Source organism: Papio anubis, chromosome 15 (assembly GCF_008728515.1).
Source record: "Papio anubis isolate 15944 chromosome 15, Panubis1.0, whole genome shotgun sequence".
NCBI lineage: Eukaryota > Metazoa > Chordata > Mammalia > Primates > Cercopithecidae > Papio > Papio anubis.
The window spans coordinates 9,186,103-9,209,313 of record NC_044990.1 but is presented as its reverse complement, the minus strand read 5'-3'; the positions used below and the strand labels follow the sequence as shown (position 1 = coordinate 9,209,313).

General features: G+C 39.1%; 1 protein-coding gene across 6 annotated transcripts in view; it reads left to right on the top strand.

Moving 5' to 3' along the window:
* Positions 1–23,211, top strand: part of KATNAL1 (katanin catalytic subunit A1 like 1) — a 101,707-nt gene that overhangs the window by 76,448 nt on the left and 2,048 nt on the right. For 3 of the 6 annotated variants that reach the window (XM_021929347.2, XM_021929350.2, XM_021929348.2), the window contains exons 10-11: positions 16,072–16,198; positions 17,767–18,498. In XM_021929347.2, the coding sequence (XP_021785039.1) occupies positions 16,072–16,198; positions 17,767–17,965 (326 nt within the window). In that variant the 3' untranslated portion in view covers positions 17,966–18,498. Of the gene's footprint in view, positions 1–1,748; positions 2,924–16,071; positions 16,199–17,766; positions 18,499–23,211 lie in introns of those variants that run through there. The other 3 variants (NM_001169068.1, XM_021929351.2, XM_021929352.2) reach the window with 3 other exon arrangements.

Genomic DNA, 23,211 nt, shown 5'->3' with positions numbered 1-23,211 from the left:
CTCTTTGTTTGTTTGTTTGAGTTGGAGCCTCACTCCGTTGCCCAGGCGGGAGTATAGTGGTGCGATCTCAGCTTACTGCAACCTCTGCCTCCCAGGTTCAAGCGATTCTCCTGCCTCAGCCTCCCAAGTAGGTGGCACTACAGGCATGTGCCACCATACCTAGCTAATTTTTTTGTATTTGTAGTAGAGACAGGGTTTTGCCATGTTGTCCAGGCTGGTCTTGAATTCCTGAGGTCAGGTGATTTGCCCACCTTGGCCTCCCAAAGTGCTGAGATTATGGGCGTGAGCCACTGCGCCTGGCTGTCTCTGCTTTTTTTTTTTTTTTTTCTGAGACGGAGTCTCGCTCTGTTGCCCAGGCTGGAGTGCAGTGGCCGGATCTCAGCTCACTGCAAGCTCCGCCTCCCGGGTTTACGCCATTCTCCTGCCTCAGCCTCCCGAGTAGCTGGGACTACAGGCGCCCGCCACCTCGCCCGGCTAGTTTTTTGTATTTTTAGTAGAGACGGGGTTTCACCATGTTAGCCAGGATGGTCTCGATCTCCTGACCTTGTGATCCGCCCGTCTCGGCCCCCCAAAGTGCTGGGATTACAGGCTTGAGCCACCGCGCCCGGCCTGTCTCTGCTTTTTAATAGAAGCATTTATTCCATTTAAATTTAATGTAATTAGTGATATAACTGTGTTTAAGTCTGCCATCTTGCTGTTGTACTATTTGTTTCTCTGTACCCCCCTTGCTAATTTCTTTTGGGCTAATTGACTGTTTTTACTATTCATTTTAATGCCATTAGTGGATTTTTAGCTGTACCTGACTATATTTATTTTAGTAGTTGCTCTAGCAATTACAGTATGCATAATTTTATATAGTTGTGTGTGCTTTTATCTTTTAAATTGTATACCTAAATCAAAAGTGATTTATATACCACCACCGTTATAGTACTACAGGATTCTGTACCTGTCTTATATTTACCTTTATTAGAGAACTTTATATTTTCATTTGCTTTTGTGTTGCAGTCTAGTATCCTTTTGTTTCAATTTGAAGGACTCCATTCAGCAGTTTTTGCAAGGCAGGTCTATTCGTGATAAACTCCCTAAGTTTTTGTTGATCTAGAAAGGTCTCCTTCATTTATTTCACCTTCATTTTTGAAGAGCAGTTTTGCCAAAATAGTATTCCTGGTTGGCAGACTTTTTCTTTTAGTACTTTGAATATATAATGTCACTCCTTTCTGACTTGTGATGTTTCTGCTAAGAAATATGTTGATATTTTATGAGTGCTCCCTTATAGATGACAAATAACTTTTCTTTTGTTGCTTTCATGATTCTGTCTTTGAATTTTGACAATTTGATTATGTGTTTCTATGGTCTTCCTTAGGTCATCCTACTTGGAGTCCTTTTAAGCCTCATGAATTTGTTCATTTCTTTTCTTACACGGGCATACCTTGTTTTATTATGCTCCTCTTTATTGCACTTGCAGATACTGTGTTTTTCACAAATGGAAGGTTTGTGACAACTGTGAATTAAGCAGGTCTGTGAGGGCCATTTTTTCAACAGCATGTGCTCACTTTGTGTCTCTGTCACATTTTGAAAATTCTCACAATATTTCAGACTTTTCATTATTGTTTATCTGTTACAGTGATCTGTGATCAGTGATCTTTAATGTTAGTGTTGTAATTGTTTTGGGGTACCACAAACTATGCCCACATAAGATGGCAAACTTAATTGATAAATGTGTGTTTTATGACTCTTCCTTTCCTCAGGCCTCCCCATACCCTCAGACACAACAATACTGGAATTAAGCCAGTTAAGAACTCTACAGTGGTCTCTAAGTGTTCAAGTGAAAAGGAAGATGCAACTCAAGGAAGAATTACATCTTCCTTTCCATGTAAAGGAAGACATTATATGAAATCAGAAGCTAGACATGAATAAGCTTAGTGAGGAAAGCATGATGAAAGCTGAGATACACCAAAGCTAGACCTCTTATGCCAAACAGCCAAGTTATGAATGAAAAGGAAGAGTTCTTGAAGGAAATTAAAAGTGTTACTCCAGTAAACACATGAATGATAAGAAAGTGAAACAGCCTTATTGCTGATATGGATAGAGTGATCTGAATAGAAGATCAAACCAGCCACAACATTTCCTTAAGCCATAGCCTAATCCAGAGCAAGCCCCAACTCCAATTCTATAAAGGTTGAGAGAGGTGAGGAAGCTGCAAGAAAAAAAAAAGTTGGAATCTCAGAGGTTGTTTCATGAGGTTTAAAGAAAGAAGCCATCTCCATAACATAAAAGTTCAAGGTAAAGCAGCAAGTACTGACACAGAAGCTGTAGCAAGTTATCCAGAAGAACTAGCTAAGATTCCTTTTGAAATGCTACTGCTTACTGACAATGCACCTGGGATATATCTCTTTGATGGAGATATATAAGGAAATTCATGTTGTTTTCATGCCTGCTTACACAACATTCATTCTGCAGCCCATGCATCAAGGAGTCATTTTGACTTTCAAGTCCTACTTTTAAGGAATACATTTCGTAAAGTTATGGTTGCCATAGATGGTGATTTGTCTGATAAATCTGGGCAAAGTAAATTGAAAAACTTCTAGAAAAGAATCATCATTCTAGATGCCATTAAGAACATTTTTGATTCATGCGAGGATGTCAGAACATCAGTCTTAACAGGAGTTTGGAAGAAGTTAATTCCAACCCTCATGAATGACCTTGAGAGGTTCAAGACTTTGGGTGGAGGACGTCACCACAGATGTAATGGAAAAGCAAGATAACTAGCACTAGAAGTGGTACTTGTAGTTGGGACTGGATTGCTGCAATCTCATGATAAAACTTGAACAGACAAGGGGTTGCTTCTTACAGATGAGCGAAGAAAATATTTCTTTTTTTTTTTTTGAGACGGAGTCTCACTCTGCTGCCCAGGCTGGAGTGCAGTGGCCGGATCTCAGCTCACTGCAAGCTCTGCCTCCCGGGTTTACGCCATTCTCCTGCCTCAGCCTCCTGAGTAGCTGGGACTACAGGCGCCCGCCACGTCGCCCGGCTAGTTTTTTGTATTTTTTTAGTAGAGACGGGGTTTCGCCGTGTTAGCCAGGATGGTCTCGATCTCCCGACCTCGTGATCCGCCCGTCTCGGCCTCCCAAAGTGCTGGGATTACAGGCTTGAGCCACCGCGCCTGGCCCAGAAAATATTTCTTGAGATAGAATCTCCCGTGAAGATGCTGTGAACATTGCTGAAATAACAACAAATAATTTAGAATATTTTATAAACTTAGTTGATAAAACAGCAGCAGATTTGAAGAGAATCAACTCCAATTTCAAAATAAGTGCTGTTATGGGTAAAATGCTGTCAGACAGCATTGCATGCTACAGAGAAATCTTTCATGCAGGGGAGAGACAACTGATTCAGCAGAGTTGACTGTTTTCTTATTTAAGAAGTGGATACTGCCACCCCAACCTTCAGCAGCCACCACCCTGATTCATCAACATACATCGACATTGAGGCAAGACCATCCATGGGCCAAAATATTACAACTTGCTGAAGGCGGAGATGGTTGTTAGCATTTTTTTTTTAAGCAATAAAGTATTTTTACATTAAGATATCCACTTTGTAGATGTAATGCTATTGTACACTTAATAGACTACAGTATAGTGTAAATGTAGCTTTTCTATGCGTTGGGAAACCAAGAAATTCGTGTGACTCACTTTATTGTGGTGGTCTGCTACCAAACCTGCAATGTCTTCGCATTTAGGAAGTTTTTGGCTATTATTGCTTCAAATAAGCTCTTTGTTTCTCACTCAATTCCTTCTGGAGCTTCCATAGTATGTATATTGATCTATTTTATGGTATCTAAGTCCCATAGGCTTTCTTCACTTTTCTTCATTCTTTTTCTTTTTTTGTTTCTGACTTGATTATTTCAAATGACCTGTCTTTGGGTTCACTAAGTAATCTGCTTGATCTAGACTGCTGTTGATCCTCTTTAGTGAATGTTTCAGTTCAGTTACTGTATATTTTAGCTCCATAATATTGTTTTGGTTCTTTATAGAGCTTCTGTCTGTTAAATTCTTATTTTGCTCATGCATTGTTCTGTTGATTACATTTAGTTGTTTTTCTGGGTTATCGTGTATAGTGCTGAGGTTCTTTAAGATGATTATATTGAATTTTTTGTCAGATAATTCTTAGATCTTTTTTTTTAGGATTGATTCCTAGAAATTAATTTTTTCCCTTTATTGGTACATGTTTCTCTGTAACATGTGCCTTGTTTTTTGTTGTTGTGATTTGTGCATTTGAAAGAACAGCCAGCCCTTTCAATCTTTATGAACTCACTTTGTACAGAGGAAGACCTTCACCAATCATCCTGGCTGGAGATTCCGAGGATCTCTCAAACCTTTTGTGGGGCTATTGCCTCTCTGGGCTTGTGCATGTAATTTCCCAATTAGAGAGGTTTTCTGATTTCTTTTTCAGGAGCTTGTAGTCTCTCTTGCTCCTTCTGTTATCTATCTTTGGTATTGTAGCTTCTCTGGAACGCAACAAATCTCTTAACTCTCTTTTGTTCTTTGTGGCCCCTGGGTCTCCAAGGTCTCCCAGTTCCATCAGTCCTTCAAGTCAGGTGAAATAGAAATCAGTCCCTTGGGAAGTCCTCTGAAAAACTGAAACATTAGACATACATTCCACTCTTCTCTTTCCCTCCCAAGTAAGGAGCCACAAGCTGGTTGCTTTCTCCCAACCATATGGAGCTGTGTTGGCTTTTGTCTACTGTATTATAAGTTGCTAGCGCAGCAACAACTTGCTGAGTTCTCTCTTTGTGCCTGCTGCAAGTGTGGCAAGGCAGAAACCAGTCCCTTGGGCAGTCCACTGAAAAGCTGGAATGCTGGATGTACATTCCACTTTTCTCTTTTTCTCCTGAGGGAGAAGTTGTGAGGTAAACATTTCCTCTTGATTGCATAGAGCTGTGCTAGCTTGAGGAAGGAGCTGACTCAGTTAACATGAAATGGCTTTTCTTGGCCGGGCGCGGTGGCTCACGCCTGTAATCCTAGCACTTTAGGAGGCCGAGGCAGGCGGATCACCTGAGGTTGGGAGTTTGAGACCAGCCTGAGCAACATGGAGAAACCCCGTCTCTACTAAAAATACAAAATTAGCCGGGTGTGGTGGCACATGTCTGTAATCGCAGCTACTCGGGAGGCTGAGGCAGGAGAATCACTTGAACCCAGGAGGTGGAGGTTGCAGTGAGCCGAGATGGCACCATTGTACTCCAGCCTGGGCACCAAGAGTGAAACTCCATCTCAAAGAAAGCAAAAAAGAAAGAAAGAAAGAAAAGAAATGGCTTTTCTTACTCATTTCAGTGCAGTCCTAGGCTTTGAGCTTGCCTGTGGGGCTGTGAATTCCTAACTGGTATCTGAAGTTCTTATAAAGGCTTTTTGAACTATATTGTTAAGTTATCATTTCTATGGGGGAGCTGCTATAGGAAGTCTGAGGCATCCTATTCTACTACCTTGCTGATGTCACCTTTGGCCTCCATTGTTTTTTTAATACAAGTCAGCTGCAATTCATATCATTGTTCCCTTGTGTGTGATGTGTCTTTCTCCCTCTGGCCACTTTTTTTTTTTTTTTAAATCAACTTTATTGAGGAATAATTTATATACAATAAATTTTATTCATTTAAAATTTAATGAGTTTGACAGTTAAACAGCTGTGAAACCATACCACAATCAATCTTTTATCCTCAAAAGATTCCTTGTGCCTCTTATAATCCATCCTTCCCTCTTCCTTCTACACCTCCCCCTCAGGAAACCACTGGTCTAATTTTTGTCCATATAAAGTATTTTGAAGTTCGTATTAATAGAATCCTACAGTAGGTATCATTTTGTGACTAGCTTCTTTCACTCAGCATGGTGATTTTGAATTTCATCCATGTTTGTTGTTTTTATTGGTGAGTAGTGTTTGTTCCATTTACATGGACATACCACAGATTGTTTATCCATTCTCTTATTGATGAATATTTGCATTGTTTCTAATTTGGGGCTATTGTGAATAAAGTTGCTATGAATATTCATGTTCAAGTCTATGTAGACATAGACTTTTTGTCTTCGATAAATACCCATACGTGAAATGACGGGGGTATGTGGTATGGTATATGTCTACTGTAGAAAATAAGTTGGCAATTTCTTGAGTGATTGTCTTCTGTGGTTTTTTTTTTTTTTTAAAGATATTCTATTTATCTTTGTGTTTCAGCAGGTTGACTGTGATGTGTTCCTTTTGTCTTGCATGTATGTTGGACTTCTTGATACTGTCTCACAGGTCATTAAAACTCTGTTAAATGCTTTTTCCCAAAATGTTTTCTTTATATTTTTAAGGTTGGATAATTTCTAAATCGATCTTCATGTTTACTGACTTGCTTTTGTCATCCCTAGTCCGCTTTTAAACCTGTCTAGTGAATTTTTTAATTTAGATACTGTATTTTCCAAATCTAGCATTTCCATTTGTTTACTTTTTTTGTGTGTGTGTGTGAGATGGAGTTTTGCTCTTGTCAGTCAGGCTGGAGTGCAGTGGCGCGATCTTGGCTCACCGCAACCTCAGCCTCCCGGGTTCAAGCGATTCTTCTGCCTCAGCCTCCTGAGTAGCTGGGATTACCGGCATGTGCCACCATGCTCAGCTATTTTTTGTATTTTTAGTAGGGACAGGGTTTCTCCATGTTTGTCAGGCTGGTCTTGACCTCCTGACCTCAGGTGATCCTCCTGCCTTGGCCTCCCAAAGTGCTGGGATTACAGGCGTGAGCCACCTCACCTGGCCTCCATTTGGTTACTTTTTATAGTTTTTATTACTTTGCTGGGATTCCTCATTTGCTTATTTTTGTCTCTTTTTAAAAATTATTTGGCATTCTTCCCTTCAAAAAGTGGAGCTTAGTTCCCCTCCATCTGAATGTGGATTAGACTTAGTGATTTTCATCTAAGAAATAGGATATGGCAGAAGTGATGCTAAATGATTTCTGAGGCTAGATCATGAAAAGGATAGTTTCTGCCTGACTCTCCCTCACTTGGATCACATGGGATCATTTGCTCTTGAGGAGGCCACCTGTCATGCCTGGAACCATGTGGAGAAGCCCAAATGGGGAAGAACTGAAGTTTTCCACCAGCAATCAGCACCATCGTGCCAGCCATGTGAGAGCTACCTTTGGATGACTATAGTTCTGGTCCATGTATTGACTGTGACTTCCTGAGAGACCTTGTGTTAGTCAGGGTCCTACAGAGAGACAGAACCAACAGGACGTGTATATATAGAGAGGTTTATTTTAGGCAGTTGACTCACACGATTATGGGGGCTGGTAAGTCCAAAATCTGTGCCCCAAGCTGACAGCTTAGAGACCCAGGAAGAGCTGATACTGCAGTTCAGGTCCAAAGGCTATCAGGCTGGAGACCCAGGGAGAGCAGTGTTGGAGTTGAAATCTGAAGGCCATTTGCTGAATTTCCTCTTCCGGGGTGGGGGCGGGTCGCCGTTCAGTGTTGTGTTTTATTCAGACCTTCCATTGGTTAGATGAGGCCCACCCACGTTAGGAAGGGCAGTCTGCTTTACTCAAAGTCCACTAATTTAAATGTTAATCTCATTGAAAAACATGTTCACAGACACATTCAGAATAATTTTTCTTTTTCTTTTTTCTTCTGAGATGGAGTTTCACTCCAGTTGCCTGGACTGGAGAGCAATGGTGCAATCTCACCTCACTGCAACCTCTGCCTCCTGGGTTCAAGGGATTCTCCTGCCTCAGGCTCCCAAGTAGCTGGGATTACAGGCGTGTTCCACCACACCTGGCTAATTTTGTACTTTTAATAGAGACAAGGTTTCACCATGTTGATCAGGCTGGTCTTGAACTGCTGACCTCAAGTGATCCACCCACCTCCACCTCTCAAAGTGCTGGGATTACAAACATGAGCCACTGTGCCAGTCCCAGAATAATTTTTCATCCACTTTTTGGGCACCATTGCCCAGCCAAGTTGACATATAAATTTAACCATCACAGACCCCAAGCTAGAACTTTCTAGCTACACCACTCTTAAATTCTTGACACACAGAAACTTTGAGGATAATAGTTATGTAAAGTCTCTAAGTTTTAGTAACATTTTTTATTCAGAAATGGGATAATCTACCACTTTGTAGTTTTTGTCAGCTAATTTTAGCGTTTGATTCATTTGTTTCTATTAGTTACTTTTTAATTCTCTTGAGTGTGGGCCATATTTTTCTGCTTTTTCACATATCCAATAATTTTATTGTATGTGCTACATTGTAGGGATTACAGATTATGTATTTTCCTTTAAATGGTGTTCTGGCAGGCATTCAGATTACTGGCAGAACTAAGAAAAATCAGTATTCAGTTCTTTACTGCCTGTTGGCCAATAAATACATGCAAACAGTTTTCTTTATATTCTGTCTCATTTTATAGTTGTTTACCATAGAAGGGCAAGTTTGGTAACAGTTATTTCATCATGGCTAAAAGTGGAAACCTCACCTATGAAGTTTGAAAATTTTTGTAACATATTCCTTGGTCACTTTTTTGACTAGACCCCAAGGCTATACATTGTAATTACTTGATAGATTTTTAGCTTACAGATTCCATCTTATATTATCTTTTCTGGCTGTTACTCTGTATTCTAATAATTTAATAATGTCATTACTTAAAGAGAAAACTTTTCTTTTTCTTAAAATAGTACTTAATTTGGCTGGATGTAGTCACTCACGCCTGTAATCTCTGCACTCTGGGAGGCCAAGGTGGGCGGATCACCTGAGGTCAGGAGTTCAAGACCAGCCTGACCGATATGATAAAACCCTGTCTCTACTAAACATAAAAAAGTTAGCCAGATGTGGCAGCAAGTGCCTGTAATTCCAGCTACTCAGGATGCTGAGGCAGGAGAGTCACTTGAACCCTGGAGGTGGAGGTTGCAGTGAGCTGAGATCGTGCCACAGCACTCCAGCCTAGGTGACAGAGCGAGACTCCATCTCAAAACAAAACAAAACAAAACAAAATCAAAAAAACTTAATTTACTGATTAAGCTCATAAAATAATAAGCTTATTTAAGGCAACAGCAGAAGCGATTAGATTTAGAACCTATAAGCCATGCTGGAATATTGCACCTCTGAGAATTAACTCCTTAATACCTGGCTTTCTAATACATCAGTCATATACAAGTTGAAATTCGAGTGTTTTGTTTATTTGTGATTTTAAAAATTTCTTCCCATTCTTTTTCTCTTCATCCATGTTTTCGTTTGTTTATTTGAGATGGAGTCTCACTCTGTTGCCCAGGTTGGGGTGCGGTGGCCTAATTTTGGCTCACTGCAGTCTCCACCTCCCACATTCAAGCAATTCTCCTGCCTCAGCCTCCCAGGATTACAGGTGCACGCCGCCACGCCCGGCTAACTTTGGTATTTTTAGTAGAGACAGGATTTCACAGTGTTGGCCAGGCTGGTCTCCAACTCCTGACCTCAAGTGATCCACCTGCCTCCACCTCCCAGAGTGTTGGGATTACAAGCATGAGCCACTGTGCCCAGCCCATGTTTTGTTTTCTAAACAAAATACGTGTATGATATCTAATGTATTTGAAAGTTTAGTTTTACTACCATATTACAGTGATTATAAATAAAAATTGATACCAGTGGAGGGAATAAAATTTTTGCTGCTTGAACTGTCACATTATTTAAACTTTTGTTTTTTGAACTTTAATTCTTTACTATAATATAGGGAGAAAAAATATAATTAGAAAATAGTTGATGACAGCAAGTTTCTGAACTGCTAAGGAAAGCTTAGGTATTAGGGGAGAGACGTACTTTGTATTGGTATAAAGGCAGGAACTCAGTTTCCTTTGGAATTATACAAGAAGAAAATAAATACGGCTGAGAGGCTTCCTTCTAACCTTGTTTTTCTGTATGAAGTTTGAGACAGTTAATGACTTTGGGGTGCTTCTCTTTGTTTATTGTGGCTCTGAAAGTGCGTACCTTATGATCATGAAACCTGGGAATGCGTTTTCCCCAAGGGGCTCCCAAACCAATAATTAGAACTCCACTCTTTCTCTCATCTGTATTAATTCATCAACAAGTGTTCATTTAGCTCTTTGCTATCTGAAAGACATTTGTTAGGAAATGTGGGAATATAAATAATGTGCATTCCTTGTTGTTAGAGAACTGCCTTGGAAACCAGACATGTACTTACCCTAACTGCAGTAAAACAGTGGAATGCATGAGCCGAGAGCTCTGCACAGTATTTTTGGAACGGAGATGGAGGAATCCTAAATTCTGACTGGTGTACTTAGGGGAGACTTCGTGGAGGAAGTTGCGTTTTAACTGGATTTTCATAGAGAAAAGTAGAATTGAAGCCATGGGTGCTTGAAAATGAATAGATAGATAGGTGTTGGCTGGAGCCACCTGATAGGATAAAAAGGCCTGGAAGAGATTGAACAATAAATAAAATTTAAGAAGAGGAGAGATCTGAAAAGAATGATTTTGGAAATTCAGGGTAAAATTAGTGAAAATAAAAGTAAAATGTATTAAAATTTTAAAAATTGGACAATTTATGAATAAAACCAACTGTGAATAAGAATTTTTATTTGAAAAAGGCAAGGATTATAAGAATCAGGATAGATGAAATCAAAACCATCTGATGTAATTAGATGTAATGCCTCTTCATATAATTTCCATAAAGAAATATCCATATTTCTTTAAGAATTAGAAATTGGTGGCAAGAAAAGCCAATATATCACTTATTCTTGTGGTTTAACAAACCACTTCAGAATTTAAAGAGACAAAATAATCGTATTATTCTCACATCGGATGGGGCACAGTTGGGATGGTTGGTGTCTGTTCATGATGCTTGGTCATGGTTGGGGGCGACTCCACAGCTGGGGCCTGGGATCCTCTGGAATGTCTTCATTCACATGCCTCGATCTCTGCTGGGACTGTTTTTCTGGAGCACCTCCATGTTCCCTGTGGCCTTGAGATACTTGGATCTCACAGATGGTAGCTCAGGGCTCTAGAGGTGATTGTTCCACTGGATCAGGTGGAAATGTCATCGAATTTTATGAATTAGCCTTGGAGGTTATGTAATGTCCCTTCTGCTCATACTTGTGACATTCTCAGGCCCACACCGATTCGAGGGGAGGGAAATTAGACTGCCTCTGGTTTGGGGAGTGGCAGGGTCCCATCGTAGAAATGGGTGTGGGATGAGAGAGAACTGTTACTGCTGTCTTGGTAAATACGATCTGCTGTAGTCAACGGAAGGCAAAATAATAGACACAAGTGAGTTCTAATGTCCTTACCTTAAGGCTCTTTTCATTTTAAGCATCTAAATTATGGCAGCAACTACCTGGTGAGCCCAACGTACTCCTTTCTCAACTTTCCTTCATTTAGTTCTTTTTGCTTTTAGGCTGACCTGAACACCAAGGCATTAATAGTCCTTTCAACTAGGAGTGACTCTGACTTCCTATTACATCAGGGTCAGAGTCCTTTTTTTTTTTTTTTTTTTTTAATATGTTCCTTTTACTGCAAGGTCACATCTTATGTATCCTATCTGTGTCTGTTTGCATCTTTCAGTATTGTATTGTATTTTTCTATGTTTCCGCCATTCTGCTGCACGCATCCTTCTTCCTACTTCTGCGTCGTTATCTGTGGTACTCCCATTTCCCAGGTTCTCTCTTCCCTTCTCTTTAAATTTTACTGATTTTTCAAAGCTGACGTTACAGCATGTGGACATCATGCAGTCTGCTCGCCCTGGCCTGTCTCGTGTCCCCAGGTGTTTCATCTGGGTTGGTGATTTCCCAGATGTCCCTCAGGAAAAGGACACTTCTGTCTCCCCAGAGTCCTATTTGTTGATTGACTGGTGGTGGGGGCTGTGAACATTTATTGAGTACTTACCGGCCAGGCTTTGCATGTATCAACTCACCTAACCCTCATGACAGCTTTGTAAGGTAGATTCTGTTCTTATTTACTTAGGAAACTGAGGACCCAGAGGCTAAGTGAGAGCGGGCATGTGAGTCCAGAGCCCAGACAGGCAGGCCCAGAATGTAGTTGTTATCTCCTACACTGGACTGCCTGGTGTATTCAAGAAAAGTTGTATAAGGAGTGTATGATACTTCTAACAACATTTATTTAGATTTAGAATGTGTATTAACTTTGTGATACAGGATCGGCAGTTTGTTACAGTATGATTAACAACACATTAATCCCTTGTTAAATCTTTTCATAAGCTTATTGAATATCAATTCAGTTTTATAGAGCCGGTAAATCTTAAGAATATTCTAAAATATTACTGACATAACCAGTTTTCAGTTACTTGTCCCTCCCGCCAATCGTAGTTACTAGAGAAATGGAGCATGCTTCCTGCTAAGCTTCAATACCACCAGGTCCTCATTTATGAACAGGTTTATGTATGTTCATTTTAAGTTGGCTGTCTGGAACTTTGTTTCAGTGGGAGAATATATTAAACTTGGTGTTAAGGATCTTAGGACAGGCACAGTGAAATGTTTGATTTATATATGCAGTGGTATTCGAATATTGGGCCTGTAAGAATGAAAAGGGGTATTTGTTCATTGGCATTCGCTGGCTCTATGTGGAACATTGTGTAAAGATGCTCACATGTTAACATCAGTTCTTACCTGGACATCAGGCGCACATCAGCCTTCTGTAGTAGTAGACACAGGAGCTTCCTCCCCTCACCCCTTTCTGTCCCTACCCCTCTTGCCACCAGCCTGACTGGAGGACTTCTTTGGCTCTGAACCACATGTTGAGCAGGTGTACTCCCTGTGAGCCTGTTGGCTGGGATCAAGGACAGGGGCTCCTGGGATTAGGGAATTGTGGAGGTAGAGGTTTTCCAGTCCCGCCCTTTCTGTTTTCTGGTAATCCCAAATCACACCTGCTTGCTGCTTTTGGCACTGCTTTGCTTGGTCTTACTGTGTGTTTGTGGTGTGTGAAACATAATACAGAAACAGTTCCTAAAATGTTTAGTGTATCAGGTAGCTGGTAAAGCAGACAGCCCTGTTACCCACTCCAGAAGTGGAGCCTCGCTGGAACTCAGGAGCTCCCAGCATGCTCCGTTCCAGCATGGCTCCTTCCTGCCCTCTGCTGGAGGTCACCACCTTTCCCTTACAGTGATTTCCTTTTATGGAGAGAATGTCTTGCTTTTCCGTATAATTTTATCACCTAACAGTATATCCCCAAACAAAGTTTTACCTCCTTTTAAACTTTACATAAATGAAATCACACTGATTGTGTTCATTTGTATCTTGCCTCTTTTGTTCAATGTATTTTAAGATTCATTCATGTTACCACATATAGATGCCACCTCATTCATTTTTGTTGCTGTGTGATTGGTATTCTGTCATATTCGTTTGCTAGGGCTGCCGTAACAAATACCAAAGATTGGGTGGCTTAAACAACAGAAGTTAATTTTCTCACAGTACTGGAAGCTAGAAGCATAAGACGAAGCTGTAGGCAGGGTGGTTGCACTCTGGGGTCTCTCTCCTTGGTCTGTAGGTGGCCGTCTTGTCCCATAGTCTTCATGTGGTCTTCCTCTTAGGGGTATTTGTATCCTAATAGCTTCTTCTTGTAAAGACACCAGTCATGTTGGGTTAGAGCCCACCCATATGACCTCATTTTACCTTAATTACCTCTCCTGTCTCTAAATACAGTCACATTCTGAAGTACTGGGGGTTAGGAGTTGCCTAAAAATTTTGAGGGACATGGTTTGACCCATACCATCTATTATATGATTTTATCAAAATGTATCCATCATATTATTTGGTGGACATTTTAGTTATTTCTTGCTTTAGGCTATTATGAGCAGTACTATTGTGAACATTTTCATACATGTATGGTGGTAAGCATGCCAGAATGGAGCATTCCGTCCTAGGAGTGAATTGCTAGGTAGTGCTGCACGGCTGCAGTATTAGATGAATTCAGTGTGTCTTCCAAAGTGCTTGTGTTGCAGGATCCTTGGTGGCGCCTTTGCTGGAGTTTTGCTTGAGCCCAGCGTTCCGCCCACTTGCCCTGGCAGGCTGTGCTTGGCTAGAGCTACCGGCCCTGATCCCACGCCGGCCAGGGGCAAGCCAGGCACAGAGCGGTGAGGGGTACGTGAACACGCAAGCACTGGGGTCTGCCCACTGTGCGTAGCCAGGCACTCTGGCTCTTGGGTAGTCTTTTTCTTGCTGATTTTTAGGAATTCCTGAGATATTCTTGATACAAGTCTTTGGTTGCTTATGTATGTTACAGATATCTTCTCAAACTCTGTAACATCTGTTTTCACTGTGTTGACAGGATCTTTTTGATGAATAGAAGTTCCTCATTTTAATGTGGTCAGTTTATCAGTCTTTTCCTAGTTGATTTTTTGAAATATATGTCTTGAGAATGCTTCCCTGAGGTCATTCAGATATTCTTCTATGTTATCTTATAAAATACAAGTTTGCGTTTAGATGTAATATATCTGGCACTGATTTTTGGGTACAGTATGATGTAGGACCCGATTTCATTTTTTTTCGCTGTGGATAGTCAGCTGTTCTTGCATCATTAATTGAAAAGACACTCCTTCCCCTCGCGGCCTGAACCGCTTTGTCATAAATTAGGTGTCTATAGTTCTGCTTCGGTCTGCTGCTGGGCACCCCGTTCTGTACTGTTGATCTATCTGTCTCTTTCCACAAGAGCGTCACTCTGCTTTGAGTCCTATACCTTTGTAGTAAGTCTTGAAATCTGATAGAGCAATTCTTTCCACTTTGCTGTTGCTCTTCCAGAGCATCTTGGCTGTTCTTGGTTCTTTCCATTTCTGTGGACATTTTGGTATCTGCCCATTAGTTTCTACAGAGAGACCTTTTAGGAGGATCTTTATTGGAATGTGTTGGCTGTATAAGATCATTTGGGGGAGAATTGTCAATTTCATGAAAGACAAAACAAAATGAACCAAAAAGTAAACACTGGGAAACTGTCTTAGATGAAAGAAGATGAATGAGACATGGTAACTGAATGCAATGTGTTATGGTTTGTAAAAGTTATAAAGGCTTGGGACAAATGGGGAGACTTTGCTTTGAATTGTGTATTAGACACTAATGTTCCAGTATTAAATCTCCTGATAAGGGTGAGAAATGTTATGTCTACCTTTTTTCTTAGGAGATACATGTTGGGGAATTTAAGGTGAAGTGTTGTGATGCCTACAGCTAGCGCTTAATTCAAAAAGTTGAGGGAGGAGAGATGAGGAGGCAGCTAGAGTGATAATGGCAAAATGTTAGCAATTGGTGAATCTCAGTGAAAGGCAAATGGGTATTCATTGATTTTCTTTTTCTGTAGATTTAGCATTTTTCAAAATAAAAGTAGAAGAGAATTAAATTTCATTTTGTATCTCAGGAAATAGTAGAGTACCAGATAAACTAGTAATGCATTATCTTAGTGTGCTGTGCTAAGCAGATTTGCCACTAAAAGCACTACTGAAATGGCAAGCGTGATTGGTTATTTTAAAAATTCTGAGTATGTTTGAACTTACTCAGTTCACATTTAAATCATACTGGAACAGCACATGTCTGTGGGCTGGCTCTCCAAGTAAAAAATACATTAATGAGCTTTTTGTGCCAATTACTGATTTTTAGGAAATGTTCTTTAAACTACTGATAAGAGTTCTGGAGATCCATGTCATACTAACAGGTGAACGAAGTAATTCATAGGAGTTACACTTGATGCAGTCTAATTTTCTAACACCAGGCTAAGTTTGTTTTTTTTTTTTTGAGAAGCGTTTCCGGTGCCTGAAAACTGATATTTATATTTTTCATGAAGGATCTCAGATTCTTTGTTCTCATAGTAGATATCTTCACAGTCTATAAAGAAAACCCAGGTGGTTTTTGTTTTTGTTTTTTGTTTTTTTCAATTTTTAGTTACTGCTACAGAGGCACATAGGAATTTAAATGATTCCATGAGTCATACAGTGAATTGGTAATAATACTAATGGACACACAGTTATTGACTCTTCTTTGCATTGGCCTCATTTTTCCCCCTGAATGTTAATATGTCATTTCTCAGCAAAATTATTTGTAAAGTAAAACATCTAACAACACCACCAAAATCTTGTAACAGCAAAAGGAAGAGCCGAGCTTCTGAAGATCAACCTTCGTGAGGTCGAATTAGATCCTGATATTCAACTGGAAGATATAGCCGAGAAGATTGAGGGCTATTCTGGTGCTGACATCACTAATGTTTGCAGGTATTTTTTTAATGATCTGTGATGTTAGACATTAGTTATAGACTTGGCAGGGGGACTAGTCTTAAAGTCAGTGTAGTTAACCCAGTGTAGTTAGACATGAAAGCAGCTACCCGTTTCTTTGAAATAGTTTCCCATTTGTCCTTTTTTTTTTCCATATAACTTTATTCTTCATTGTGAGTTGAAAATTATATAGCATTGGTCACTGATGTTTTTGATCTTTGGATTTTTAAGAAATTGTTGTGTTGGTGGCTCGCGCCTGTAAGCCCAGCACTTTGGGAGACTGAGGCAGGCAGATCACGAGGTCAGGAGGTCGAGACTATCCTGGCTAACACAGTGAAATCCCGTCTCTACTAAAAATACAAGATATTAGCTGGGCGTGGTGGCGGGCGCCTGTAGTCCCAGCTACTGGGGAGGCTGAGGCAGGAGAATGGCGTGAACCCGGGAGGCGGAGCTTGTAGTGAGCTGCGATGGTGCCACTGCACTCCAGCCTGGGAGACAGCGAGACTCCGTCGCAAAAAAAAAAACAAAAACTGTTGTGTCTAACTTGATGATAACGACTTTGACAACCTAAGATTAGTTTAGCTTTGTGTTGGAGCCTTTCTACATCAACATAAAATAATATTATTTAGTTTTGGTTGGCATTATTTAAACACATGCCGATGAGCAAAAATGATCAGTGTAAGCTGGGGAAGATACACATTTAAAATTTTTTCAGTTTAGCGACATCATAATTTTTAGACACCTCCTGTCACTCTGTGCAGTTATTTTTTTCCTTATTTTTCTAACTGTACTTAAATTGACTTTAGTAGCCTTTCTTTAAAGCCGTAGCATCTGTTTTTCTCACCTTTTCTGCTCGCATTTTTCCCATGTGCATCCAAGTTTAGTGGCATACAATAAGGTCACAATAGTTTCTACTGCTACTATAGTGAAATATTTAAGAACTTGACATTTTTGTTGGCTTGGCCTTCCTAATAGCTTTTTTGTGTTTATGAATTATCCTTTTCTTCCATACCTTCATATTTATTTATAGTTGGTCAAAAAGAGCTGCACATGGGATCAAGAGAAGCCAGAGTTTATGCCTTTAGTTGCCTGCAAATACTCCATGTAGGGAATTCTGTGTCCACTGTATGTGGATATTCATGTTTCAGAGAGAGTGATTTGTGGCTTTATTCCTCTATTTAGGCTGTAGACAAACTGGTCTGTGATTTGAATTATCTTAACATTAGCCACGTGTTCATTTCCAAGTGTACAATTCAGTATTTCAAAATTCGACTTTGGTTTCTTAAACTTCTTGGCTGTCTTTGAGGAGCAAGTGGGAAAATATAATTCAGTACTGTTTGAGCTTAACTTAGACTTTTAGGGTTCATTAACTGTACATTTTATGTTTCTGGTTATTTGCATCCTGTTTTAACTTCTGCCGAACCCCCAGGATGTTTCTTAAGTGGAAAATTCTAAGAAGCCTCATAGAAAACATGTAATCTTTTGATTGTTTTTTCATAACTTTGTTACAATTGAAAGTGTTTAAAATGTGCAAAAATTACTGTTGACTGATTGTGGTGTATTTTTAGGGATGCCTCTTTAATGGCAATGAGACGGCGTATCAATGGCTTAGGTCCAGAAGAGATCCGTGCACTTTCTAAAGAGGAACTTCAGATGCCTGTTACCAAAGGAGACTTTGAATTGGCCCTAAAGAAAATTGCTAAGTCTGTCTCTGCTGCAGACTTGGAGAAGTATGAAAAATGGATGGTTGAATTTGGATCTGCTTGAATTTCTGTCAACTCTTTAATTTCTGGTATTTTTGTTTATAAAATATGAAGAAATTCCTGCAATTTTAAAAAAACAGATTTGGAATTTTTTTCAGTGGAGTGATTTTCGCTTAAAGGAAAAAAAAACATCTAAAACTGTGACGAATACTAAATGTAGTTGAGAAATAATTCAGGGCGAGAGTTTGCTAGTCTCCCTTCCCTGGCTTTGTACTGGTGTTCCACGTATTCCTGCATTAATATTGCACACCCAAACCAGTCTATCAGGGAGGCTGAAGAGAGGGAGCAGTGTGCTATTTTAGAAACTTGTTTACAGAAGATTTAGAAATACCCCTATTTCTCATTTGCAGTTGTTTTTCTTTGGTTTTGTTTTTGTTTTTTTCCACTTCTTTGCTCTGTCAACATGAGGGACCTATCTATACAGGTTGACTTTTAACATCAAAATTGGATTTGTGTCACACTCTGTATTTATTGTTAAGAGAAGAACGACAGTATATTTTGGAGGAAATAATTTACTGATTAAACCTTTAGAATTTATGACTTACTGTTAGGAGTCTGTCATATGGTTAGAATTTTTACTTCCCCTCCCGCTGCCATTTATTCCACTAGCTACTTAATAGCGTCTTGAGCTTTATTGAGGAATATTCTCGCGCTCTGTGGTATTTGAATCATTTTGCCAGGTCATTTCTCTGTCTTTAGTATTTTTTTGCTGGTGCTTCTTATACTTAATATGGAAAGGTGGGAAGAATATTGCATTGGATGTAATTCTTCATTCTAGACTTCCAAGTTTGTTTTCACTTTTCTTGTGTGTGTGAAGGAGTCTCACTCTGTCACCCGGGCTGTGTAGTGCAGTGGCATGATCTTGGCTCACTGCAACCTCCGCCTCCTAGATTCAAGCAATTCTCCTGTCTCAGCCTCCCAAGTTGCTGGGATTATAGGTGCGCACCAGCATGCCTGGCTGTGTTTTCACTTTTCTTTCAATATGTTCAAACAGGTGTATAGCCATTATTTTTCTCAGCTCCAACATTGTTTGATTTTTGTTGAATTTGATTTTAGTATTTGAGATAAATACTTTTGCGTTCTGAACAAGTCCATTCTCTGTAGCTAACACAAAACAAATGAAATCTTTATAGTATTCCAGACAGCTAGTTTAACAAAACAGCATTGTACATAATGAATGATGTTCATTTGAAAATTCTAAAATTTGTCCTTGTCTAGGTTGAGAACTTTTACACACAGTAAGATAAGGATAGAAATCTGACATGCTCACTCAATACAGCAGGAATTACACCTTAGAAAGAAGCCAGAAAAAGTGAATGGCATATATCCAATCACAAGTAAATGATCCTGGCATTAGTTTTTATGATTACATGTGTCTTATTAGGCAATTTATGCTTTAATGGTCAAGCTTTTAAAACTTTGTATTTGATAACATCCTGAATTATCAGTTTTGAATAGCACCTACTGGTTTAAAACTAAAAATAATACAGCTTTTTGGACACTTAATCAAGATACTAAGAAGGTTTTTTTTTTTAAAAAGAGATTGATTATTTTTCCCTGCTAAAAACTATAAATGCCTTATGTTCTTTTCAGATAACTTAAGTCTGACTCTAAACTCCAGTATTCATCTGATGCTGTAAATTGCCCTTCTTTCTGAGACACAGATTATAAGATGCCAGATCATAAGACATCATGATTTTATTGTAATTGAATTCTTCCTAAAAACTGAGAGAAGTTTCCTTTTATTAACTTTTAAAATAAAGAAATAAGTAGTTTCATTGAGATTATTTTGCAAATGATTGCCATTCAGAAATGTACTTTTTTTCCCCTGAAGTTGTAGGAGCCATCACTAAAACATTAGTTTGTGATTATTAAAACTTGTTTGTATTGGGCTGGTGCAAAAGTAATTGTGGTTTTTCCATTACTTTCAATGGCAAAAACCACAATTACTTTTGCACCAGCCTAACAATAGTTGATTAGTGAGACCTTTTCTGGGTTTCGTATTAATTATCTTGGTGTGCATTTAATTATTTTTCTGAATTCATGGATAATGACATAGTAATTGTGTTTCTTTTAATACCAGTTATTCAGTATTTGGCAACTCAGACTTCCTAGGAGCTTATCTTTACCATGTTAAGTGAGTCAGCTGTGCTTTGTGTTTCCCTTGTTTCTCATTTTGCCCTATCAGTGGATGGTAAATGCTTTGTATGTGTCAAATCCCTTAAAGGATCTTAAAGACATCCCTCAGGTGTTCTATTTAACTTTTATTTTATTTTATTTTAATTATTTTATTCTATTTTATTTTTTTATTTTATTTTTATTTTATTTTATTTTATTTTATTTTGAGACGGAGTCTTGCTCTGTCCCCCAGGCTGGAGTGCAGTGACGTGATCTCGGCTCACTGCAACCTCTGCCTCCCAGGTTCAATCCATTCTCCTGCCTCGGCCTCCTGAGTAGCTGGGATTACAGGTGCCACCACGCCCGGCTAATTTTTTTGTACTTTTAGTAGAGACAGAGTTTCACCATGTTGGCCAGGCTAGTCTCGCACTCCTGACCTCAGGTGATCCACCCACATCGGCCTCCCAAAGTGCTGGGATTACAGGCGTGAGCCACTGCTCCTGGCCCCAACTTTTAATGTACAACACACACACACACACACACACACACACAGTCTTTATTTCAGAAGACAGTGTGTTGCCTTACCCAGAATGAGTTTTAGGATTACGGGCGTGAGACAGACATACATACACACACACACATACAGAGTCTTTATTGCAGAAGACAGTGTGTTGCCTTATAGGCATGAGACACACACACACACACTCACACACACACACAGAGTCTTTGTTGCAGAAGACAGTGCATTGCCTTACCCAGAATGAGTGCTTGGATTACAGGTGTGAGCCACTCTGCCCAGCCCTTTTAATGTACATCACACACACACACACACACACACACACAGACTGTCTTTATTGCAGAAGACAGTGTGTTGCCTTACCCAGAATGAGATTGAATTGTTTTGCTTTGTTTTGTTTTGTTATTCTGTGTTGCGGTAGCAGATGCATTATCAAAGGAAAAATATTTGGCTCCTTTAATTCCTCTGAAAACATGAGTATTTTGAGTTCTGCAGCACAATGACTGTAGGACTAAGCTAAGTCTGCTTTGCAGATATCTGATCAGATAGTCCCTACATTCTGTAGATGTGTATTGGTTGGTCCAAGACAGTGGGTGGGAGCTCTGTGGACCAAGACAAAGCTGGACTAGAGAGTACAGTTCCAACTTGGCAGTTTCTCTAACGGCTCTATATAGCTTCTGGCTTCTACTACTGAAACAAGATCACTGATGGAGAGGCATAGTAATCTGTTTGCACTTTGGAAAAATAATATATAAAAGTTTTTTCCCCCTCCTTTTAGCACTTTAAATCTGTTTTGAAATTAGAACTGATATCCATTTGTTTGAATAGTGTGTAACTATTATGGATCTATTTTAATGAACATTTTTTACCATTTCCCAAGCTGCCTATTATAAGCATAACATGTTTAAACCTTTTGCCCCATAATTTCTTTTTTTAAAGGAAATTAATATTAGTGAAATATATCAAACACCTCTTTAATGGAAGCTGCAACCTTCTAGTGATCCAAGTAGACAATAGATGGTGGCATCACAGACTGTATCTACGCACTTTCGGATCTGACCACTACCTCCCACAATACCGAGCCATTTTGGAAGGGGAAAACGTGGTGGTCTAGCTCTATAGCTTGGGGCTTAATTTCAGCTTCTGAGATCACAGTTTTTGGGAAGTCATATTTCACTCTCAAAACGTAGGCTTAGAGCACGAATTGCTCAAAAAGTAAGCAAACCAATACCTGGTGAATCTATGGTCATACACATACACCAGGGGAAAATGTGTGTGTACAACCCAAATTTACAGTATGATTGTCATTATTTGACTTTACTTTATGTAGCCTGACTCTGTTGAACATAAAATTGTTAGTACTCTAAGTTTTTGATAGCCTGAGTTCATTTGAATTCCTTCCTTAGGAATAAGTTTTTATATACACTGCTAAATCTGTGATGAGAATCATAAAACAGTAACCAGCTGAGGTAGCTATGATTCACTTTCTCCCCACCCTAACATGAGATAAAATGAAGGACCTAGGCAAGTATTTCATGTTGTGTGAGTGGACTTTGGTTCCTTCAATATTGCCTAGGTTATTGAGTCTTTCTCTGCCTAATAGTGGATTCCCACTCTTAAGATAAGTTTTATCTTATTAATGATAAATCACTTTAGGGTATATTCTGTATGACAGGCATAAAATGTTAAGGGTGAATGCTGGCCTTTTCCAAGAAAAGGCCACCTTAACTCGTATGAGGGAAAAGTCCTAACTATTCTCTTTTATGTATCTTTTTTTTCTTTAACTGTTTTGATTGTATATTTTTAAGAAACCGCTTAATTTGTGATGCACATAATATTTATGTGAACCTAAGAATATGTCACAATAGAAAAAAGAAATTATAGTTGGGGGACATGTTAGGGGGATTTAAGCTTCAAATGTTTTAGTCTCATCTCCACTAACTATTTTTACAGAAAGCTAAAAACTCTGTTGTGATTATTGTAAGTTTACTTATTTATACTTTTAAACTTGGCTTTTCGTACTTATTTAATTTTTTTGACATTTGCTTTTAATATTTGTTTCTTAATGTGGAAATTGTGTATTTTAATAATCAAATTCTTAGGATAGTAGGTATATTTTTAAACATTCACCTCATTAACAAATAGATCTTTGAATTTTTATTGGGTTTTTTGGCTGCAGACAACTCTTTAGCTTTAATGTTATTTCTGAATTCCCAGTGACTTATTAATAAAAACAGGAAAGATGTTTAGGTAATGTCATAAAATTTATTTTACTTTTCTCGTTTCCTGAGAAAATAAATGAAAAAACCCTGGATATTGCTTTATTACCAGCAGTGTGTAGGTTTTTGTATATTTGAAAATTTGGCACAAAAAAATAGGGAATTAGTATAGAGAAGTTTCCCTCCTATAAAAGGACTCCCATTTGATTATTTGAAACTATAAAATGCACTTTTACTTTACCATATCTGAAATGACAAAATATTGCCCTTTGGAAAACCTGATCTTTGCACGTGTAATTCCCAGAGTCTACCTCAGTTAACCAGGCTTAGTTTTAGACAGGAATGAATTGAATTAAATTCAGTTCATCATCTATGCAGATTTGTTTCTTTTAAGCA